Source organism: Lates calcarifer, linkage group LG19 (genome assembly GCF_001640805.2).
Source record: "Lates calcarifer isolate ASB-BC8 linkage group LG19, TLL_Latcal_v3, whole genome shotgun sequence".
Lineage (NCBI taxonomy): Eukaryota > Metazoa > Chordata > Actinopteri > Centropomidae > Lates > Lates calcarifer.
This window is the reverse complement of record NC_066851.1, coordinates 5,486,247-5,510,905: the sequence shown is the minus strand read 5'-3', so window position 1 is coordinate 5,510,905 and position 24,659 is coordinate 5,486,247. Positions and strand designations below refer to the sequence as shown.

At 40.1% G+C, this 24,659-nt stretch overlaps 1 protein-coding gene across 2 annotated transcripts; it reads left to right on the top strand.

The window, feature by feature from the left end:
* Positions 1–795: 795 nt before the first annotated feature.
* On the top strand, positions 796–24,072 carry ttc7b (tetratricopeptide repeat domain 7B). Of its 2 annotated transcripts, XM_051078061.1 has the most exons (22): positions 796–990; positions 3,157–3,311; positions 3,553–3,628; positions 3,806–3,898; positions 4,467–4,630; positions 5,255–5,376; positions 6,350–6,428; positions 7,203–7,378; positions 7,595–7,658; positions 7,782–7,919; positions 8,135–8,323; positions 8,531–8,648; positions 8,950–9,007; positions 9,743–9,815; positions 9,995–10,155; positions 10,275–10,391; positions 11,357–11,454; positions 12,072–12,338; positions 18,021–18,161; positions 19,367–19,569; positions 21,658–21,731; positions 22,089–24,072. In XM_051078061.1, exons 1-22 carry the CDS (start codon positions 870–872, stop codon positions 22,234–22,236), a joined length of 2,835 nt encoding a protein of 944 aa, XP_050934018.1. In that variant the 5' UTR covers positions 796–869; the 3' UTR covers positions 22,237–24,072. The 2 variants fall into 2 exon arrangements, with proteins under 2 accessions (XP_050934018.1, XP_018550722.1); XM_018695206.2 differs by lacking the exon at positions 12,072–12,338 and having other exon boundaries at positions 797–990.
* Positions 24,073–24,659: the final 587 nt, after the last annotated feature.

Here is a 24,659-nt window from a genome sequence, read left to right as displayed (position 1 = left end):
TGAATACTCAATGGATTCAAGATTGGCTTATGACTGTGCTAATGAAACTCAAGGATTCAAAACTGGTACATTTTAAGTCTTTGTCTCAGCAGATGTTTTACAGGCCTCATTATTTAGTGTTTATGAAGTATGCATACTGTGTTTAAGTACATAAGTTAAGTCAATGGTACTTGTTCCCTTTCTTAACTTGTTTGCTATTCTTCTGTCTTTCTTAATTCCAGTCATGACAAATTTTCCATTCCACTCTGTTCTAATGTGCCAGTAAATCATGACAGTGGGACATGTGGCATGCTAAATTGTCTTCTGTGAAAAAAATGCTTACAGAAATGTTTGTCAGGTTGTGTGTGATTTCATACAATCCAGACCACCACTTTGTGTGTTAATAATTATTGTACTTCAAACTGAATATGCTGACACACAGAGCCTGAAGGACAAGATGTATAACTGTCCAAATATGTATGGTCTGGACTGTATATGTATGATCAGAGTTCATCAAGGATCCAGTAGAAGACCTGCAGTCAGTTCAGCAAATCAGGAGGGCTGAAGATGCCCTGCTGGCAAGCAGACTTTTCACCACTAGAGGTGACCATTTTGCTTCAAGATACATTTGCTTATGTGCTCTGTCTCTTTTTTCTTCTCTTACCGGGATACGACACTTAACTCAGCCAGCGTAAGCTCGGTCAACTAACACAAAAGCAAATTCATACGTTTTTTCCCCTTAATTCAAAGGGATACTGTCACCAACATGGTAACCAGAACTTTATTTCGAAAGTAGTGACCGGAAGCCCTTTCTCTCCTACACATTAGCTTGACGGTCGACAGGGATCTTGTCTTCTGGTGTTTTGGTCCAGTCGACCCCACTCACGAAAATGACAGCGAGGAAGTCTGGATCACGACTGGAGACCGAGATAGAGCGATGTCGTTCCGAGGGCCAATGGGACAAGATACCGGAGTTAGTACGACAGCTCTCGGCCAAACTAATATCAAACGGTGAGAAATGTGGGTTTCCCTGCTGTTCGTTCATTCAGTCTCTGGCAGGGCCTTCTCCCTGCTCTGGCTCCTCGGTACTTCCTGACAGCGGCAGCCGATTCTAGGAGTTCTCCAACACTGTGCTCTGCTTTGTGCCAGCTAGCTAACAGAGGTCAAGAATGTGACATGTCACGTCAATGAGGATTTTTACCACTTTTGGGTAGTCTGGTGTGTAAACTCGGAGGTAATGCGTCTGAGATTTGTAAGATATGAAGAACTTGCTAACAATTAGTTCCTGTGGTCTGACAGTTCTGCCTCTTGGTTCGCTCTGCCCTCCCGTCAACAGGAACTCCATTCAGAAATCTGTCAATAGTTTGATGTTGTATGACAAGCTAATGGCGTTTTACTAATAATCGACATGCACCCCCAAAGACCTTTCGCCCCCCTTTTCCCACTGTCTCCTCGACCAATAGCTGGATGTTAGCGAGTACTAACACGTTTTGCAGTTAAGATTTTACTTACATAGAACAGTCTCGGTTGAATTTATCAATGCCGAATCCACCAGAAGTACCCAGCCTTTGGTTATCTGCTCTACATTTGGTCCACGAAGCTCTCACATTTGCCAAAACAACAACACATTCACAATTGACAGAATATTTAAATGATGGTTTCGCATCGCACCTAGCTTCACTTTATTTAGCTATGTGGTTATGGTGCATGATTGCTACATGCTAGCTGTCAAATTGCATGCTAATGATACTGAATGGTAAACTGACAGTACAGTAAATAGTCAGTAACGAAAGTGTAACATTTTAGTTTACATATTGACCAATATCTCCAATCCTAACGCAATGCTTAGCCCACATTTTCATTTTGAATTCGTTTTTTTTTTTTCATGTAATATCATACTTGTATACATATGGCGTCATCAGTGTCGTGTTGCGTTCGTGCTGACAGGGATTTTTATATCCTCATCACTTTTGCAGTTTAATATCACCCCTGAGCCAACAGATTTTCCAAACTGCTGAATATCATAAACCTGTCATTCTGGAGACATTGCACTCTTCCTCTGTAGATATGTGTGTTGCTGCTCTCTCCTGCCACTAATGAAAATAGCCCAGGAAGACAGCTCGTGGTGGCTGATGCATTTCATTACTATTCAGCGTTATTAATATCTTCTATTAGGTTCCTGGCATCTTCCTATCAAGATACCTGTACAGCAGTGTAATGTGGCTATTATTAATCAGCCTCAGGAGCCAAAGTCCACTTGCGGAGAGATTACTCTGGACAATAAAAGCCTAATGTTAAGACCTCTGACATTTTATAAAAAATGGGCATTTGAACAGAGTCAAAAGCACAATCAGAGAAAGAGCTCATCTGTGTTTTATATTTGTAGGAGGATCAAGACGGCTTGTGGCATTTTAATCTTAAAACAAAAATATTGTTAGATTATTCTAAATGATTCAGCCTTCTGTGAGTGAAAATTTAAAATCTCCTGATGCTTGGACGTGTGATTATTGCATAGAATAAATGAGATTATAATGTACGCTAAAACTGAGTAATTTAGAATCAGTGTTTTTGTTATTGCAGTAATAAAAAACATGATTTCCTGCTGTTGTGGAGGATGTGGACATTCAGTAGATTTCTGACTGTTATGAAAAATGCTGCCATTGTGTTATGTCGACATGATTGTACTTTGGCATATGAGAGCTATTAGCTCTGGTCACTGACTGGGATCAGTTTAAAGTAACAGGATTAGCGGTCAGTTCACCAATTGAACCTCTGAACATTCTCACACACTCACAACTTTGGAGCTTGTTATGGCCGTTCATAATTCTGGCTGGTATGTGTCCAAGTACATCAGTGTTTCTCTGTATGTTGATTTACCTCATACAATCTCAGTCAAGCTGACCATGTGGCGAACTCCTATAGTGGATACATTGGCATGGGATTGTTCTTGCATATTACTCAATTTTAGATTGACCCTAGATTGGCTGTAGATTAACCTTAGAACCCTATACAGTAAACCTAGACTGACCATATATTGCCCTTAGATTTAATATTGATTAATCTCAGATTGGTTGGTAGATTTAAACTAGACTAGACTGACTACAGATTCTCCCTTACTGTCTAGATTTTATTTACTTCAAGTCTGTTAAAGTGGATTTTTTGGATGTGTGTGTGTAGATGACCTAGGGGAGCTGTTGCTGGGAGAATGTAAGCTTCAGACTTACCTGAAGGAGAATCCCATCAAACAGGGAGCCAGTCCCAGGGGCCCCCGACCCAAACTGGTGGAGGTCAGGAAACACCTCACTGCTGCTCTGGACAGAGGAAACCTCAAGGTAACCTTTGATGGATTGTTAGTTGTTAGCCTGTGTAGTCACTTTGAAAATTTTCTTATTCCTTATTTATTTATTTTCTCATTTTGTATGAAATTTCCAGTGCCAATTTTTAAATCTTGTGCAGTTAGTTTTAATAGTTTGGGAGCAGTCATGCTAAGCTTACAGTGTCTGGCACATTGTCTCCACCATAAAACCATGACATCATTTTCCTGTGTTGTATTACACATTCTCCATTCTACAGGCCGACTACATCCAGGAAGCTAGCCTGCTGATGGCTAAACTCTGCTACGTGGAAGGAGAATACAGAGATGCTTTAGGTAATCCACACACTTACCACTAATCAATAAAAAATATATATATATATTTAGGAACACTTAAAAGTTGTTTTGAATTGTTGAAATCTGTTAATTGAAAAGGTCCATTGATTGTATGTGTGAAACATCAGTGTATCAAATCAGTTGGCTTATTCATTATTACATAACATCTATTGACAGGTCACTACAGCAGGGTGAACCTGGATGACATGCAGCTGGTGGGAGCTCCTGTGTATAGACTTTCTATGATAGCAGAGGCCTATGCTACTAAAGGTATACACACGTGCACACACACACACACACACACACACACACACACACATATGCAGCACACACACACACACATATGCACGCACACACACACACATATGCACGCACTCACTCACAGGGACTGTCTCCTGTCTCCTTCCTAACCTCACTTCACCTGCCATCAGTTCAATCTGCCTTCATATCTACAGTACTGCTTCACTCCACATGGGGGCAGTATAGTGTCACTGCTGATACAGACACTCAACTTACATCTCTTCATTATGTATATACAGTCAATATTTTCCTTTTTTATTTTCATTTATTCTTTAATTTGTCCAGTTCACTAGACCAGTTGAACTCAAGCAACTGTAGCCTGTTATTCATGATTGATACATTATAAACATGATGACTCTAAAACAGTTATTTATTTGAGCACTAAGAAGATTGGTTTGAAATGGCATTGTCAAAAACCACACCCAACAACTCCAAATGACACCAAAGTGAATACCACACATTGAATTGACTCATAGCCATTCTGACATTTTGTTTCTTTTCCTGTCACCCTGATCACTCACTTCTTCTCTCCCCTCAGGATTGTGTCTAGAGAAGGTCCCAGCTGCCTCTCCGTCTCTGTCCAATAAGAACACTGGGTCTCCATCGTCCAATAGGGGCACAACAGAGAGAGAGCAGGAAATCATCACCTGCTATGAAAAGTCAGGAGACATTGCTCTTCTCTACCTGCAGGAAGCTGAGAAGGTGTGTGTGTGTTTGAGGGTGTGAAATTGGCATGCTTGTTTGATAACTATCGGTTGCAGTATTTTCTCTGAGTGTCACACAAGTGCTCACCAAATATCTTGTTAGCGCCTGGGCTCCCAAGTGTTATGCTATCACTGTGGGTGTGTGATGAATATTGTACTGACAGTGTGCAAGTTTGACTAATGCATTACCACCCATGAAAGCCAACTGGCAAACGAATCTCTTCCTCTTTATTTGGAGACCGTCTCTTGGGACTGAGCTGGCAACAAGCAACAGTAAACTGCAATAAAAGGCAGGAGGATACAAATCAAACACTCCCAACATTAACATACTTATAATATGAGATGTGTTCCATAAATTCTTGACTGAATTTAACAGAAGGTGTGATAGTGGTAGTGTGATAAAAGGTATAATGAAGAAAATGGGATGTAAAGCCAGTTAAAGTCGTTACGTACAGAAAAATGTGAAGTTGTAGGAATATTTTATAACATCATAGTTATATAAATAAGGTAGATTGAGGGGTAGGTAAAAGAATAATTTAAAATATGGTAAGATCCAGGGCTACAACACCTCAGTGGTTTGTCTTAATTTCTTTCTTTACTCCCTGTATGTGTGTTTCTGCAGGCGTTGTCAGCAGGAATTCAGAACCGCAGCCCAAAGCCCGGCCCAACGGCCCAGGACCAGGAGCTGGGCTACTTCCTGGAGACAGGCCTGCAGAGAGCCCATGTTATCCACTTCAAAAACGGGTAAGAGAGGGAGACAGGTGGTGGCAGATAGATAGGTACGAGAGGCCAGTAAGGAAAGAAAAGGAAAACTTTAGAACTCTTACGTCTTACTTCAGAACCATTAAACTTTTAAACTGTATTTAGACGTCTCTTAAAGTTCAAACTATTTTCTAGTTTAGAAAAGGCGTCAGTTGCCCAAACATAAACTCAGAACAACCCTTTGTGGGCACCTTCCACCCACTTTGTAGTGATCGTGTTACAAAGCTACTGACAGGTGGTTAAAAGGAAAGATGTGTGAACACACAGTGCAGCTGAAAGTAGTTCCCACACTGTTGTTGTTTTAAGTACAGCAGGACTATGGCAGCTGCTTTATAGTGGACTGAGTGAAATCTGTATATTTCCAGTGGTAACTCAGTGTTCTTGCAATGGATTCACTCCATTGTCAGGAGATGAAAAAAGAAGAATCTACAACTTTTAGGTTCCTATCTATCGACCTAATTAACTTCTGGTACCAGATATTAACACGTCCTCATACAGGAAGTAATGAATTCAAATTTAGATGAGGAAGAAGATGTAGTTCACTGACATCACCTCACGTCATTTCTGAGCAGAGCTACCTTAAAAAACGTTCCCTCATCTGAAGCAGCCAGCATGCAAAATTGCATAGTACAACATGAAATATTCACAAGATATAAACAAACTTCAAAGATCAAAGTCCTGAGACGTGAATGTTAATGTTGGAGATGAAGTTTATATGGCTTTACTACATCACCTTGAGACAGGCTTTTGCTGTGTCATCTTGAAAACTGGCAGCTACTATTGATGCTACTTAATATTCACCCAGTCACTGACTCACTCACAGATAAAAAGTTGAAAATGTTTTGGACATAGTGAGGAGTACGCACACCTGGCTGTTTTGAAATATCTTGAATTCTCACATACTGCAGACTCTGACAAGTGTTTTTCTTCCTGTTTCCTGTCTGTATTGCCATAGCAACCTTACACAAGGTGTGGGTCGGTTTCGGGAGATTCTTCGGGCTGTTGAGACCAGAACTACACAGAACTTGCGCATGGTGAGGGGTGTTTGTAAATGATGATTAGGCAGTGTTTACATCTCACTTCCCTCAGGCTCCTCACTTGGCTTATATAAAGGAGTAGTTTGACATTTTGGGAAATCCACACTTACATGCTTAGTCTTCACTGGTTGCATGTCAATCTCAGGAATTCCTCTTCCTGCCAAGCCTTTTGTATTGTGTTTTTTAAATTTGTTTTTACACCTTTTTAAATAACTGAGATATGTCATGTTAATTAACAAGCATTAGAGGGACTGATGAGTGGATTTTGTTACCTCTGGACAGAGCCAGGCAACTTATTCCCCCCTGTTTCCTGTCTTTATGGTTAGCTAAGTAACCACCCCCTGGCTCCAGCTTTCTATTTATCATACAGACCTGTGAGTGATACAGATTGTCTCATCTATCTTAGCAAATAAGCATGTTCTCAAAAATGTGGAACTTTTCCTTTAAGCATAATGCTGCTTCTCAGCTAATACCTATCTATTGACACACTGCTTCAGTCTGTAGAAGTCCAAGTTGTACAAAAAAAAACTCTTCTCTATTTGAAACAGTGAGTGTAAACATAAACATTTCTAGCAAGTAGACCTAGTTTCAAACTTTTTTAGTATACAATACAGAAGACTCCAGATTACAGTCTATACTGGAGTAAAACCATCAATATAACAGTTTCTGAGTATATTAGAAGTAAAGTAAGCGCTAAGTAAGTAAACAGATTGCTGCTGTGTAGGTGCCAAAGTATCTTTGCCAAATGTGTATGTATGTGTGTGCATGTAGACCATAGCCAGACAGCTTGCAGAGATCTTGCTCAGAGGAATGTGTGAACAGAGTTACTGGTCCCCTCTGGAAGACCCGCCCACAGTGTCGCCATTGGACGATCCCACGCGACAAGGACACACTCACAGCAAGAACTACAGCCTAAGCCGACGCCCACGAGTGTACTCGGGGGAGAAGTAAGTGATAATGTGCATTTGTTGATGCTAAACTTGGAGAATCAAGGAAAATCGCCAACATAGTTCTAAAATTAAATCTGTTGCCAATGTAATTTTTCACCAGTAGCTTTCTCCATTTTCTCCTCATGAATTTTCTCTCCATCTTCCTCTTTCTCTTCCTCTAATCCCTGTCCAACTCCATCTTTCTAACTCTCTTGGTGCATTTCTCTTTTTCAGTCTGTTTTGCCCTCAGGAGAATACAGAAGAAGCTTTGCTGCTGCTGCTCATCAGTGAGTCCATGGTGAGACACAAACACCCACTGGAAAATATTTCACACTCCTCTCTAAAACAGTGGATTAGGGAACCTTCCCACAGTGCTGTTTTATCATCTATAAACTAATATCTGTCTTTGTGTGTGTTTCAGGCTAACCGTGATGCTGTCCTGAGCAGAATTCCTGAACACAATAACGATCGTATCATCAGCCTACAGTCTGCCTCTGTGGTGTATGACCTGCTGACTATAGCTCTGGGCAGGAGGGGGCAGTACGAGATGCTGTCAGAGGTGAGTAATACCTCTGTAGGCTGCATAGATACAATCAAACTGACTGTGAAAAGTGTTAAAGGCCCTACACACCCATCATACACACATATTTATTGTCTTAAATATATCGATGTAATGTAATGTAATTGGCTCTGTAATGGTTGTAAAACACGATACGTTAACACAATGAAACTTATAGATACACCTATGAGATGTGTCTTATTTCCAATATCCAGTGTTTGGAGAGAGCCATGAAGTTTGCCTTTGAAGAGTTTCATTTGTGGTACCAGCTCGCCCTGTCACTAATGGCAGCTGGCAAATCAGCTCGTGCTGTTAAAGTCCTTAAGGAGTGTATTCGTCTGAAGCCTGACGACCCCACCATCCCACTGCTGGCTGTTAAACTGTGTATCGGACCCCTGCACTGGGTAAGGGCCATCCTGCAGACATAAACTCAAACACAGCTAATTGATAAAGCATCAGTAATCTATAGACTATAAACTACCTTTCTCAATTTTCTCTGTTAACGCCCTTCTTTAAAACTGCTTTGTCTTGTCTGTCTAAAATGATGTGTTTTTTTCCACCATTCTCTGTATAAAGTACCTGATTATATGTCTCTTTACTCAACAATCCAGCTTGATGAGGGCGAGTGCTTTGCAAAGATGGTGATTGACATGGGGGAGAAAGCTGCTGAGTTCCGAGCCAAAGGCTACTTGGCCATTGGGCTGGTCTACAGCCTTAAAGCCACCGATGGTCAGTACAGATCTTGTTTGTGCTTAAAATCTGGATTAGTCTCATGTTAATATAGGAAGTAAGCCAGCTCATATACCATGCTGAATGAGGACAGCGTGGTCAAGTAGAAGTGGGACCTTTTTACATAGGACAAAGCATGTATCCATTTTTGTTTCTGGTTCAATATGAGAACATCATGACTTCAGAGACTCTACTGTAGTCCAGTAAAAGCTGTTGTCTCAGACTCTGGACTGTATAATTGTGTAATGTGCCTGATTGTCTTTCTCTCTTCTCTTCTGTCCCTGTCTCTGCATCTCTTCAGCATCCTTGCGAAGCACACAGGAGGACTACCAGAGGAAAGCTTTGGGAGCCTTCCAGAGGTTGGGACTGAGCCATGTTGTTCTCCATTTTCTTTCTTTACACCCACATTTCCCTCAGAATTATTTTTCTTGGCTCCAAATGCTTTTTTCAGTCTAACAAAATGAGGACCAGTTTAAAGACGCTACCCTGTTAGACTAGTGTAGTTTACTCTATGTCATCTGACCCTATATTTGCTTGTACCCTTGCAATCTGTGAACAAAGTGTATTACCTGGTGCTCATTTCTGTCCTTAGACAGCCTCCATCAAGCTCCATCCATAAATATGCTCTGAGATTGGAACAAGACTGTAACGCACACATACTTTTAACACTAGCACTGTCTCTATACACGTGGGTACTCCTCCTGGACATAGTGGTAAAGTCTGCAGCTAATCATGCACATATTCAATTGTAAATTATGTTTATTAACAATATGACCAGTCTTAATGGTCTTAATATACATATTTTACATTACTTACACTTTGTTGCAGTCCCTTATTATGTCATCTCGTGCTTTTTATTCATTTATTCATCTTATAAATATCCTATTGTCGTTGTTAATTGTGTCTAAATGTTTAAATGTCCTCTGGTTTGATTTCTTACATGTTCTATTACCTTGCGCTTTTTGCTACCCTCTTACCATTTTGCTGCTGCAGCAACCCAATTTGCCCACAGGGATCTTTAAAGTTTCATCTAATCTTATTGAATTTTTTATTCAGAATGTCTGAACGCAAAATCTATTTCTCTCTCTCCGTAGAGCTCAGAGTCTGTCTCCTACTGACCACCTAGCAGCCTTCTACTTGGCATTGCAGCTTGCTGTGTCCCGACAGGTAACACAATATATGATAATGGCAGGATAAAATCACTATGAGCATGGAAGTTTTAGAGATGAATATCAGCAAGCAAAAGTTAGGGAACATCAGGGAATTATAAAGCTCTCTTTTTACATGGTGCTTTTTATCCGTAACTGTAGTGAAAACCTGTAGTCTGTCTGTGTGTCGGTGTGTAGATCCCAGAGGCACTAGGCTATGTTCGACAGGCGTTGCAGCTTCAAGGGGATGATGTTCACTCCCTTCATCTGCTGGCCCTGCTGCTTTCTGCTCAGAAACACTACCACGACGCCCTCAATATCATAGAGATGGCCCTGTCTGAGTACCCAGAGAACTTTAAGTAAGATTCACACACTAGCACAGAGCTTCATTTAAAGCTCACAATATCTATATTTACTCCTGATTCACTAGACTTAGCTTCAGATGAGTGTTTGTTTAAATGTGTGTTGTGTTTTGCAGTTTGCTGTATACCAAGGTGAAATTGGAGTCCATGTGTAGAGGACCAGAGGAAGCTCTGCTCACCTGTAAACACATGCTGCAGATCTGGAAGAGCTTTTACAACCTTACCAACCCCAGGTACACATACACACAGACACAGACACACACACACACACACACACACACACACACACACTCTCAAAATACAAATACCAGTTTCACTGTATGTTTTGTTTTCATTTATTCCTTATGAGGTTTTATCTATCTTAGTTACTACTAGTTAGTTTCATACCAGTGGTTTAGTAAGTCACTAGAATAAAATGAAAACTATACATAATGTCTTAAAACGGTTGCTAGGGAACATCTGTGCCACTGTCTAATCCAGAGCAATCAACCATGAAAACAGGAAGTCACTATAGCATTAGAAATGTGAAATGACATATTAAACTTAACCACCAGTCCTTTGTAAATATAGATATGACTTTGTTTTATTTATACCTGCATGGAGAAATATGTGTTTCAGAGTTTGTATCATTCATGTAGTTCAAAATAAGTAGTATAAGAATAAGAATAAAAAGTAAAGGATTATGCAAACCCAGCTAATGCTATTGAATCAAGTAGTCTAATGGTTTAGCATAATAGTTTGTGATTTGAGGTATATTGTTTTATTTTTGTGAAATGTCGTATAAAATCTTTGTAGTTTACATCAGTGCATTACATCTTTTTTACTGGTAGTTTTATTCTTTAACCTAAATAAATTCACAAATTAGCAAGCTAACATTTGTTCTATTTGTTAAACCTTTACTGGGTGTAAATATTTTGTAACCACTGATCTCTACATAAGAGCAGGTTGTGTGGTGCAACCAGCTTTTATTTCATTAATATACTGGCTTAGTTTGAACTTGGTGTGACCAGCTCCTGTTTGACCACATTAAAGCTTAAACTCAGAGCATCTTTATAGACAGTAACTAAGAAAACAAAAGGAGCCTGATCATGTTTGCTTAGCAACACAGGCAATGCAAAAACACTGGCCCTCAGGCATTGTTTTGTCTGTGTCTATGTTTATCTGTGCCCATGTGTACATAAATGTGTGTCTGTGGCAGTGATTCAGGGCGTGGCAGCAGTCTGTTGGATAGAGCCATTGCAGACAGACGACAGCTCAACGCCATGACTCTGCCTGACTTCAGTGACCCTGAGACCGGTAGGCGTACACACACACACACACACACACACACACACACACACACACACACACACGGTTTTTCCCTCCTCCTTAGGGACCCCAGCATCTCTCCAGTGAAACAAATCCAGTTGTGCTCAACATTTCTCAGTAAACAAAGATTCACACATACGATTAATTTCCCTTATGTAATAGCGACCCTAATATCTTTATGCACTAGCAAAATCAGCTTATTTCAACGATTATTTAATTATGCAAAAGAAGTCAAGAGTGAGGCTCTTTTGTTTTTTTTTTACATTGATCTATTCTAATTCATACCTCCAGATGTCAGAGAGAAATGTTTGTAGAAAATTCTTGCCCACCTTTCTTTACTCTGATCACAATATTTGGTGATTTTTTTTCCTATTTTTTTAGATTTTCTTTCTTTTTTGTTCTTTTTGATAAGTTGCTGTTTTATCTAAGATAAATTTGTCACAAAAGTTATAAACATTACAATATGAGAGAATTTTGTAAATATTTTTGGGGGGATTTGTAGAATGTATATGCTGATAAAGAACCAGTGACAGACTGTATGCTTCTTTCAATTCATTATTCCTTGATTAATTTCACTTATTGCTGTTTTATTTCCTTTGTTTTAGCCTCAGTTTCTTCCTCTTCTCACTCTGGTTCTGAAATGGTCTCCCCCACCTCCCCATCCACCATTTCCAGCCTCTCATCCCCACTGTCCTCCCCTTCCTCCCCTGTCTTCATCTTCCAGCCTCCTCCTCTCCCGGCACCCAAAAACCCATCCTTCCTCCCCCCTCTTCTTCCCTATCTCCCTCCTCCTCCTCTTCCACCTGCACCCACCAAGACAAGGACTCACTCCTTTTGCAACCACGTCTCTCTCCGCCGGCTCTCCTCCAGCTGTAATCTGCCTTCACGTCCTCCTGTCCTGTAGCATGGTGTGGACGTTGACCTAAAAAATACACTGAGTTTTTGGGAGATTGGCTTATTGGTAAATTTGCACATTTAGTAGTGAGTGCATTCCCAGTATGTACTGGTGCTCGGTGCTAATCACTGTGTCGAATAGTTCACTAGCAATATCCAAAGTAGAGGAACAGCTGTCCCTGTCAAAACTTAGAAAATGAAAAATGAACTCATTAGTGCTGATGTAGAGACCAAATGCAAGTGAATAACAAAATTTACTGAGGTAAGAAACAGACAGAGTTTTGGAGAGTAGACTCCATCGATGTGAATCACCTTCAATAAACGTAGGCCTATATGAAGATAAGAGATAGAACAGAACCCCTGGAGTCTAAATGCTCGTGATGGTGGAGTAGAGCCAGTGGGTGGTTGATGGAAACTTTTGGATGAGCGCCCCTGGACATCACGGAGGTTGTGGTGGTGGTGATGGGGAGGATGTGGGTTGCGCAATAGTAGGTCTGAAAGACAGATGGGCAGAATAGAAATGATAATGACAGAGTGGCATCCAGTGAAGGAATGCAGGCAAAAGATCATTGGTGGGATACGGTAACACCTGGATTGTGAATGAAGGCATTCGACACAGTGGGAAAGTGGAGGTAAGGGAGAGAAATAGATCATGAGTATATAGACAACATTAACCCAAAGGGGAACAAGGCAGAATGTGAGGGCAGAGATCTTCCTCATTGAGCATTTGCCGAAGCTTCATTACTAACTTCAATGCCAGTTTCTGTAAAATCCATGGATGTGACACAGAGGAATCAAACATATCAGACTTTGAATGCGGTATTTGTTAATTAGATTAATTTATTATTATTAAGATATTTATTGAAGAAGTACATAGAAACATGGAGCATCACCAGACTTATCGGTTAAGTCTGAGTCTAATTACTTGTTGTAAAAACTGGAACTAAAGTCAGACTGGCGTCCAGGACTCTTGACTACTGACAACATTTGATCTTATGGTGTTACCACAGTCTTAGCATGGAGCACTATCATGACCAATCTGCTGGGGATATATTGTGATGACCAACAAGCTGATGGCCCAAAAACTCAGCATTCTCCTGTCATGACCAGTCACAGAGCCTGTTATACTTTTGACCTCTGTGAGATTGTAGACAGGGTGAATCTTGAAGCTGACTGGTCATGTAAACCTCACAAGCCTGGCCACCGAGTTTAAAACTAAACTTACTAACCTGGGAGTATTGGATGTGCTTCACAGTCAGACTTAGTTCTCAGACCTGCTGATCCGCATGTTTACGTGTACGGATGCTGTGGGTGTGGATCAGAGTGCAGCTGAGCCTTGATGCAGCTGATGCAGTTGCTTAGTGTGTTTGTGTCTTACTCAAGGTCTCAGATGAGCTCTCTCACTTGACTTACGCAGGTCAAAATACCACACAATCACAAGTTGATGCAGCTAGGATTTAGAGATTAATTGTGTTCTCTTTTTGATATTACAGAAAATCATTTTTCACAGATTACAGCTTTACTGTCTCTCCACATCTCTCTGCTTTTTCCCGGCTTTTTATCTTTTGTTATTGTTACTATTTTGCGGTCTCCTCCTCTTTCTTTGTTTCTGTGAGGATTTTTTCATTTCAGCCAACATTCATTTGTCTTGTTTCCCAGTTTCAACCTTATGTTGTCTCTCCTTGTTGCCATCTCTTCTACTAATGATGTTTGTACTGGAAAAGAATAACAATGGTTATTTAGGTTAATCATTTAGCTGCATAAAATCACAGCTTGTTTTTTTTTTCTTCAGAACATGATTTTGCTCAGTGAGCCTGAGAACAATTACATTATTTAAAATTGCAAATAGAAATGCATTATATAATTACAGAAAAATACAGACAGCATTGTTTTAATATGAAAAGAGGTTGTCACTGTTCTTGAACAGGTTTAGTTAGCAGAAAACAGAAGCAGCCTGTGTCTCTCTATGTGGTCTAAAAGGCTGCTGTGAAGAATAAAAATCACCTTGCTGTTCTCAACAGTCGTCCTCTGTAGAATCAGCGTTCTTTTTCTCTCATAATGATTTGGATATTTCTTCTCTGTCTCTTCCTCTCTCTCGATCATTAACAACCGTCTTTCTGTTTTTTCCCATCCCTCCGTTTTTTCAAGGCGGCCTTCAGGACGCTAACACTCTTGGTTTTTCCTCCATGTTTTCTGTTTGTAAGTAGCCATCTAACCTCCATCTGACCTTCCTTTTTCCATCCATTGCTCTGTCCACCCTTTGGTCCCTGTTGGCCTTCCATTTTTCTGAAGAGGTCCAGATATATGTACAATATGTGTGCGAAGACAATATGTACATATATCCTCTGCTTTAGCTTGATGTCTGCAACCATTTTCCTGGAGAGTTGCATAGGTTTTTATCATGTTGATGGTACAGTATATTAAAGGAATACAGTGACTTCAGGTGAGCTCCCAAAAACAGTGTTATACATACATATTCTTTACAGTTTGTCAGAGTAAAGCAGTGGGATGTACTCAGGGAGCAGCTTTGTACTTTGGTTGGAAATCTTTTGGTTGCTTTACAGCACAATACATGAAGAGGTTGCTGTTTGAGTTGTCAAAGGCAGATGAAGATGTCATTTGAAGATGTTTATTTTTTTTAGCAAAAGAGAAAGCAAACACTCACAGAAAGGAAGACAAGAAGCAGCTTCCTGCTTTTGACTCTAATCATCTGTGAAATGTGGCTGCAGTTGACAAATAATAATATTAACGTACCGTTATGACAGGAATGAGACATAGTTACCAATGATGTCAATTGTTTTTATCAGGGTGCTATTATTAATTTTTATTGATATCTAACAAGCTGTTATGTAAGGTTTGTATGAGGGAATAAATGGTGAAATAAGGAAGGAACGGACCACTGTTTATATTGTTGGAGGAAAAATGCATCAGTCGTTTTTAGCTCAGAGCAAATATTATTAATATTTTGTTGGTTTACTGCCATTTATACTTGTACTTGAGCAAACTGCATAATCTTAGTACTGGGCTGTTTGGCAAGTGCAAGTCATATTCGGGACATCAAGGAAAAAAAACAAACTTTAAACTTGAAAGAAATAATGATTTTACATTCATTATCAGTATAGACTGATATGAACATTTTTATAATGATAACACTTTGGGCCATATTGCCCAGCTCTCACTGAATATAAAAGTAACTGTTCTCAGCTGTAAGAATGTGAATCACACTAGAAGCACAGAGGGGGAAAACATATAGCCAGCTTGTGGTGGGATGGCTAGCTGCACCTGACCTGTAAGTCAGTGTATTCCTTTAATTCAGTGAGCAGCTTTAGTTTATGTGTTGCTCTGTGAATTGTGAACATTTAAGCTACAAGTCACCTCAAGAAGCTTCCACAGTAATCTGTTAGCCAACAAGTGAAAACTTGTGTACATTTAAAATAGTCAGATGTAGTATATTATTTTTTCCTTTTTTTCACAAATGTGCAGCAGATGGATAAATATTAGGGGCACAAAATGGCATAAGTGAAAGCAATCCACAAGAAAATATACACTACCAGTTCTCTACCTCTTTCTCCAGCTGTTTTACTCATCACTGACTGACTAGCACTTTTTTCTCTCACTGTCAAGGTCCTGCACCTAACTGTCTGTATGAGATACAGGGGAAAAAAAGGGTGGGTTTACTGTGGGGTAAAAGTTTGTATGAGGCAGAGAAACGGAGAGATTGATGAAAAGTCTCATATTAATAATGAGTTTCCTTGAACCTTTGGGTATACCAGCTGACAACCTCACTTTGCACAAAAAACTTTAGATTTTCAGTGTTAGGTTAATTTAGGGAACCATACATGTTATCCTGTTTCAACATAATGTCTTTAAATGTGCTGTACTAGGCTGGGCTGCTGCATGCTGCCATCTGATACGTTGCTTCTTATAGTCTGCCCCTCATATCAGGATACTCGACTTTAAATGTGTTTGTGTTGTGAGAGAGAGACATCCTTTTGTCATTTCCGTAAATCCACTTATCAGTAACACACTTGTCCTCTCTTGATACACACACACACACACAGAGAGAGAGAGAGAGCTTTAATCTTCAAATGTTCTCTTTTTATTCTTATCTCACTCATCTTTTACACATGGGTAGTTTCTCTCCCTTAACTCACAAAAGCACAGTCCATATCAGTGTAGTGAATGGAGAAACAAGACAGACCATGAGAGATTAGAATAAGAGAAGGGGACAGGAAATCTTTATTTTATCAGATTAAAGCTTTTATTCCAGCTAGCTGTGACCTCCAGTCACTTCTAATTTAGTCCATGTTGTCAGGGTGTAAAGAGATATCTTTATGTTATCTAATCCCTTTAGGCTGTAATTGATGCAACAGTTCAATAAAACAAAACAAGTCCAAAGCCCAAAGCAAAAATGTTGTTTACCACATGTTACCTTTTGATCAGTCATGTTTTTAAGGAATTCAACTATCTACAAAATATCACAACAACTTATGCAGGAAAGGAAATCTACTCTGTTTTACAGCATGCAGTTAGTTACTAATATATTTTAGAATGTTAAAATAGTAAACACAGTTGACAAACTCTACAAACTGATCAAAATTAAACACAGAACAAATTATACTGGATTAAATAAGCATTGTTGAGACAATGAGAGTTCAGAGACACAGAGTTCAGTCTATTTATATAGATATGTCTGCAAACTTCGCACATGTAGACATCAATATCCTTCAGCCCGCGCTAAAACTCAAAAATCAAAAAATTAGCATTTTGAGAAACATTTTAGTCAAAACATATTCATGAAAAATGAACTACTTTTAAGAGATACTCCACCCAAACTCTATTTTTACACTGTCCAGCACTCAATCCCTAAAGGCTTGGAAGGCCCTTCTAAAATGTCTTACCTCTCTTCTTCTTTTGTAGACTCAGCATGTTTTCAACACTCTTCATGTTGGAAATTGTGGCTAACCACACTGACACTAAAAATCTTACGAAATCTCTGCATAAAAAAAGAGAACTATATTGCAGGGGGTGGTTCCTACGGATGACAGGGCATTCAGGTATATATATGTAACATTTGTAACATTTGAAGGATATAAATATGTGGAAAACATTATGGGAGTTTACAACCCAAAAAATCGTGTTTTGCTTTCACAGATCTGCAGTGTGAATCTGCAGTCTGATGCAGAGGCCATTTTGCATCCCTGTAACAATCTGATGTCACTTAATTGTAGAGGCAGAATATCACTGAGACACTTCTTTTGATTACTAATCAACAGAGTGCAGAGTGTTGCAGTGTTTATGCATGGTGGTGCACAGATTAATTCATTTTAACCTGGTTAATCCAGGACCATAACACTGTGTGTTGCAGCGTGTGGAATGGTGTGGACTGATTCAAGGCTTCAGTGCAGGAACAGGAGACTGTGTGCCAGTGTGGGCCCAGACTCTTGAGCTTTTTACTGCAACCAAACGCTCCAGATTTCACTGAGAAGTTGCTGTTTTCTGTCAGCAGTCATGGGAATCAGTGAAATCTGCTGTTGTGCTTGGTTGACTTAAAACCCTGCATTGTGGCACATGGCTGCCTAATGCTGCTGTAGTTTGTAAGTCAGTGCCTTTGGTGAGATGCAGTGTATGATGGTTGGTAATGGATCGTGTCCCTCCAGGTTCGGTGCATGCTACTTCCATAGCAGCCAGTCGTGTGGAGCAGGCTCTGTCTGAGGTAGCCTCCTCCCTGCAGAGCAGCGCCCCTAAACATGGACCCCTCCACCCCTGGATGACCCTGGCTCAGATCTGGCTGCATGCAGGTATGCACATAAACATTCACAGTGCATGCATGAACATGTTTAAGCATTGGGCTGGTGGTTCCTGTCTGACCAAAGCCACATAAAAAAAAAACATTGTAAAACCATGTATTCTGAAGTTACACTAACATTTCGTAGGCAGCCTCTGTGAGTTTTAAATTCCATTCTGTCTCTAATCCGTTCACTTTTATCTGACTGAGGTAGTTGTGATGAGGTCACAAAATAAAACAGATACAAAAAATAACACCAGTTACATCCTGTAAGCTCATGTAGCATCTGACATTTTAGGAAATGTCTTGGAACATGCCTCTGGTCAACTGAGAAGTAAAGTTAGTTCAGTTGGCTGGTACTACTGTAAACAAACAGACTGGAAGTTGTAGTGAGTGTACTAGCATTAGCATTAACAGCAGTTTGACGGTATCTGCAGTCACATCGGATAAAATTTCCCCCAGGGTTCACTGGAGCCCTGAGTTTCGTTTCGGCATCAGCGGCAGACACAAACATAAGCAGAGTATACATAAACAGATGCGGGCAGCACACACACACGTAGACAGAGGTTGTTTGTGTTCCTGTTTATCTGTCCAGCTGCTTCCTGTCAGAGGTGGTCATTTCCAGCCTGGCGACACAGCTAATGTAATCATCCAGTCACAGCACAGACAGGGAGACAGTTCAAACTCATTTCCTCTGTCTGTCTCATTCTCTGTTTGTATCATTCTGTCTTCATCACAGCAATACGCTCAATGCATTAGGTGACCTTGATATTGAAAATGTTTTTTCTTATTGATGCCATTTGAGGTTGAAAATTTGAGTCGTACTTTCTTGCTCTCTCATTTTGTTTCTCCGTTTTGCAATTTTAAATATGTTCAGCATTAATCATGTTCCTTTCTGTTTGTGGCTCTTAAACCATTTTACTTGCACTCGAGGGCTGCAAATGTCTAGACTGCTGTTAAATATATAATGGTGCTACTGCAGTTCAGTGTGAGAGCTTTAAAAATGTTACTTTATTAGGCCAGCATCCTCTTTGTACCATGCTGCATCAATATTTATGGGAAATTCAGCCTTAATTTATGAAACACAGGCTGCCAGTTACATTCACAACAGTAATAATACTGGTGATGCTGTGATGTTTGAAACAGCTGCAAGTTGCACCTTTTAATAAAACGCCTCTGTTTGTAATCCCCCTCCCTGTCTGTGTGTTTGTCTGATAGCTGAGGTATACATCAGCATGTCAAAACCTGCAGAGGCCTCAGCCTGCACACAGGAAGCCTCCAACCTCTTCCCCACATCCCATAACGTGCTGTACATGAGGGGGCAGATAGCCGAGCTGAGGGGCAACATAGATGAAGCAAAACGCTGGTATGAAGAGGCCCTGTCCATCAACCCCACACATGTCAAGACCATGCAGAGACTGGTAATACACAAAATACACGCACACACACACATCCTTGTACACCATGTTTTTGGGGTCCTTTCATTGACATAATGCATTACCCAAATCTTAACCATCTCAACTGAATGCCTGATCCCAACCCTAAGACCACATCTTCCCTCAATCAGCCATTTAAAGTTTAGGGGTCCAGCATTTTGGTTGGAGTATAGTGGGCTCACAGTTTTCAGATCCCACACTCTCAGACTCTGACGTCCTCTTTCTGCTCTGTCTCATGTGAACATAACAAATCTTGTCCCGTCTGCCTGCTGTGTCCACACCGCCTGAGGGTTTGTGTGTTTTTATGTAATTAGCCACAGTCTTCAGGGACAGCCCTGCTAGACCTTCTGTGAAGAGAGGGAACTGTGTCTCCTTCTTTTGTTCTCTCCTCGACTTTTTATTCATGGTGTTATGTATTACATCTGTAGATCAAATTACTCTGATCTTACTAGTGCAATTCTATATATAGTCCACTGACTTACACTCAAAGCACAGTGTATTGTGGTATATGATCCTACCACAATTGTACAGTGTATATTCAGCACACAGTTTAGCTATGGGTCTATCTTTAGTCTCTGTTTTCTTTTTCTATTATTTCTATTTCTTTTATTTTTTTCTTGTTTTATTGTTACTTCTGTTTGCACATTCATTTGGAGGTTGCACCACATCGCGGGCCATCCAAAACCAGTCAGCGTGTACAAGTAGATTATAAAACCCTCAGAGAGTCGGTCTGCATCAGTGCTGAATTACCAAGCTCCACTATCCCTAAATGGAATGGATGCATAATTGTTTTATCAGGCATACAGCTTAATGCCCAGCCTGCATGGTGCTTGAAAGGCATCACAAGTTCATATGAGCCAAATGTAGAATATGGTGTACACTCCTTTTAACAATCAGACTTTGAGATCTTCATGTCTACACAAAAATTCTCCAACATAGTATTTATAATAATGGAGGCATCAGAATAAATATTACTTAATCCATCTTTCCTTCTTTCCCAGGATTTGGACACTAAGTTAGTTTTAGTGCTATTCAAACTGTACACTAGAAAGTTTCATACTTGCTGAGCCATTTCGTGGAAAATGTACACAGACTTTCCACTTGTCCCAAGTCACACAGCTCATGAAATCTTGGCCTTTAGATAAAGAGATGCAACATGTGACTCAGTATGTGTGAGCATGCAATGAAGCATCTCAGTAATTTAAGTTCTAATATTATTTTGGTCATGTACATAAACTTTCACTACATTTGCTTTACACCTGACTATCTTTTTTAATTGTGCGTTTATGGTATTACAGTCAAAAAGGGAAACCACCACTTTACTCCTGACGTCATTTGACTTGTCTTATGGCCAAAAAGTCTATAAAAAAAGAGCAAACCATGTGTTATATAGCACATGTTCAAATCATATACATTTACGGGAAAAAAGTAGGTAATATTTCTAAATAGCTGAATGAGAGAAGTGTGTATCAGTATCCATGGTAACAGGTGTTTCCCTCTTATAGTGGAGAATAATAAATGTTTCCCAGTTTACCTGTTCATATACAGCATACAGCCTCTCTCTTGGAGAGCCCTCGACAGCATGCAGAGTGCCCCTCTTCCTTCACACCTCCCTCCATCCTGCCACCGTCACTGGACCCCAAAGATTTTTCCACTCCACCTTTCCCTTTATTCATACCTACCCAGAGTATGAGACGAGTTCAGTAATGGAGAGTGGAGGAGTGGAGTGTAGGAGTAGGAGTGGTGAGGGCAAGTGGAAGCCATTTACAGTACAACAGGTTATTTGCTGCTCTGTCAACGTATATGAACAGCTTCTGTAGAATATGTGGCCCTATGAAAATAACGCAACTCATTGCATAGTGACATGTCAGTGACTTACTTTCTGTCATAGAATAAACTTGTACTTTATTTTACAAGGAGGAGAATTACATTAGTCCTATAAAAGTGTCTCTAAAGGAATCCTCATACATGAGTATGACCTTGAACTTGAATAGCATTCAAAACAGCTCGTCCTCTTTAATCATTTCTTTTCTATTTTCTAATCCTTGTTCCTGTGTCTCTGCCTCTCCACAGGGTCTGATTCTTCACCAGCTGCAGCGCTACAGTCTGTCTGAAAAAGTCCTGAGGGATGCTGTGCAGGTCAACAGGTAGGTCTGTGTGTGTGTTTGCCAGTGTAATGTACTTGATTGTTGATATTTTCAAGGCAATAATTACATTATGTGTTCCCATTCTTTTTCTCTCTTCTTTATTCCTCTCCTCTGTTCTTCTCTCCACCTGTCCCCTCCTTAAATCTCTCTCTACTTCCCCCTTTCTCCCATTTGCCGTCCTCTCCTCTCTTTCCATTTCCTCTACTCTCTTTTCTTCACTCCTCATCTCCTCTCCATGATTCCATCTTTTCCCTCCTCACTTTCCTCTTCCTCTCTTCTTCCTGCACCTCCCCCCTCCCCTCCACCCATCTCCTGTTTCCTCCTCTCCTCTTTATTCCTCTCCTGTCCTGTCCTCAGTACGGCTCATGATGTGTGGAACAGTCTGGGTGAGGTGTTGCAGGCTCAGGGAAACGCTGCAGCTGCCACAGAGTGTTTCCTCACCGCCCTGGAGCTGGAGGCCAGCAGCCCCATTCTGCCCTTCACCATCATACCTAGAGCACTATGAGACACACACACACACACATTTATAGCCTCACTACTGTAGCACAGTGGCACAAACAATGGACCTGCAAGCTGCACTCACCCCATACACACACAGCATGCCTGCATGCCACTTACACACACCTGCACAAGGTTTTACTGCCATACCCTCAGATATACACACTGTATAGAAATGCAAATAGTACATATAAATATCCATACACGCTTCACCCTCCCTACCTACCCTTCCCACAATGCCTTGCTGTGGCTGTGACCCTTGACTGCGTGAGTGTGCGTGTCGCTGCTTGTTTATGTCCATCTGCACTTTTCGTGTGCCTGTTTGTGTCTGTGCATGTACATCCATGTCTGTGTATGTGTGCCAACATGATGCCTGTGCATATTTGTGTCTGGTTGTATGTGATTTGTAGTATGCTGTGTGTGTTTGTTGTTTTTGTCCTGTTCAAAGATGTAAATACGTTTTGGCTTAAGTCATTACGCCGGCATTAGCATTCAGAAGCCTAAAAGTTTACATTTTGTTTACATGTTGTTAAGTACCAAAACACACACACACAATTTCATTGTCCTTTCACACTGAGGGTAAATCTAGCAAAATGACAAACATGGATTATGGGTAGGTAAACAGTTATATGACTCAGGACAACCAGATCTTTGAGAATCTACTGAAGCATAGACAGACATGATCAACAGATCACTGAAGAATCAATCGATCAGTAAAGTCTAAATGCCAAAACACAGGCTGCATTTACACATGGAAGAGATCAGATTATATCAGCAGGTGTTCGAGGAATGGCTCTTTTTATGGAGTTTTAAATTGAAGCACATGTAAGCTCATGTGTACCGCCTTTATATGTCCTGTTGTTTAACCATATTTTCATGACATTCTGGGATTTTACTAATTTTTTTAGTATGTATAGTATGACTCAATTTCCCCATGGGAATCATTGAAATTAAAGGAATAGACAAACACTTTTTTGCTCTCTTGCCGAGAGGAAGATGAGAAAATCAGTAGCACTTGCGTGACGGTGCAGTAAATATGAAGCTAGAGCCAGAGGCTGTTAGCTTAGCTTAGCCAAAAGGTAAACAAAATGCTCCTACTTGCATCTGTACAGCTGTTACTAATGTTACTCCTTGTTTAATTTGTACACAATACTGTAAAAACAGCAACATACAGATTGTGGGTCTGTGCGCCCCATTTTTCATGTATGCCAGCTAATCGTAAGCTAAGCTAAACTAACCAGCTGCTAGTGTTAGCATCATATTCAGTGTGAGTGTGAGTGTTGTCATCGAGCTCAGCAAGAGGCCAAAATAAACCTGTTTCTCAAAATGTCTAAGTATTGTTGTAAAATAAATTCCATTTCCATAGTAATAACTTTTTAATGCTTGCGATCTGTTTTGGAAAAGCTGACCTGGCCTGAGCAGGTGTAATAACAATAGCAATTATAAATGGGAGAAATCTATTACACATACTTTGTCATAAATCGGATTTTCTGTTGTGTGTAAATGCAACCACAGTGATTGTGTTGTCTTTGTGCCCCGTCACAGTCATGTTAAATACAACAAGATGAATATAGTTTTTTTTTTCCATTTGATTTTTGATTATAAATACAAAGAGTTATTGTTGTATATTTGATTGTAAGTGTAATATTGTTATTATTTTAGAAAGTAAATTATAGTTCTATTTTCTGGAGAGTGATGTTACTGAGATGCTGTTGGAGGAATGAAAGGATGAAGTGGTTGAGTTTGTTGATATGAGCTCTGTCAGTCAGTCCTTTGTGCTGTAAGTGAGTGACTGAAATTAGGATGATAATGATGACTAAGATAATAAAAGTAGTTAAAAACAGCTGAATGTCTTTTGTAATATTTGATATACTGAATAGTAAAACTGTCTCTTAGAAGGTAAAACTTATTTACCTTCAGGCTTAATATTTTTGGTAAACCTGTGTGAATGTGTGTGTGTGTGTGTGTGTGTGGTATTCCCTCTGGCTGTGACCTCGGGGCCAGCAGTGTGTATTACTTTCTCAGGTGTGTGTCTGTCAGTGGATAGGTGTGTCCTCCTTTGTGTGTCTTTTATCAGAGGATTACAGTGCTGACAGGCTTTGTACTGGAGTGTCAGGAAGCCACAGCTGAGTCTCACACACATACACACACACACACCACAGCCCCCCCACTACTGAGGTCCCTGCTGGACTCTCAGGTATCACTAACAGTCTATTCATGAAGTCATTTATTTATTCAGTAGCTGTGGTTGTGCTGTACCTCTTTCACTTTTGAGTCTTTTTGGATTTGGTGGTAAAGAAGCTTTAATATAATCTGGAAATGTAAATATTCCCCTTAAAAACTACACACACATTCATGTAAAGACATATAAATGACTTTTATTAGATGACACAGAGCATATCCCCACCCCAATTCCATATGTTATTAAAT

Coding starts and splice junctions, on each gene's coding strand:
- ttc7b (XM_051078061.1), top strand. CDS start 870: ATGACAGCGAGGAAGTCTGGATCACGACTGGAGACCGAGATAGAGCGA. Junction 991..3,156: donor GGCCAAACTAATATCAAACG/GTGAGAAATGTG, acceptor GTGTGTGTGTAG/ATGACCTAGGGGAGCTGTTG. Junction 3,629..3,805: donor AGAATACAGAGATGCTTTAG/GTAATCCACACA, acceptor ATCTATTGACAG/GTCACTACAGCAGGGTGAAC.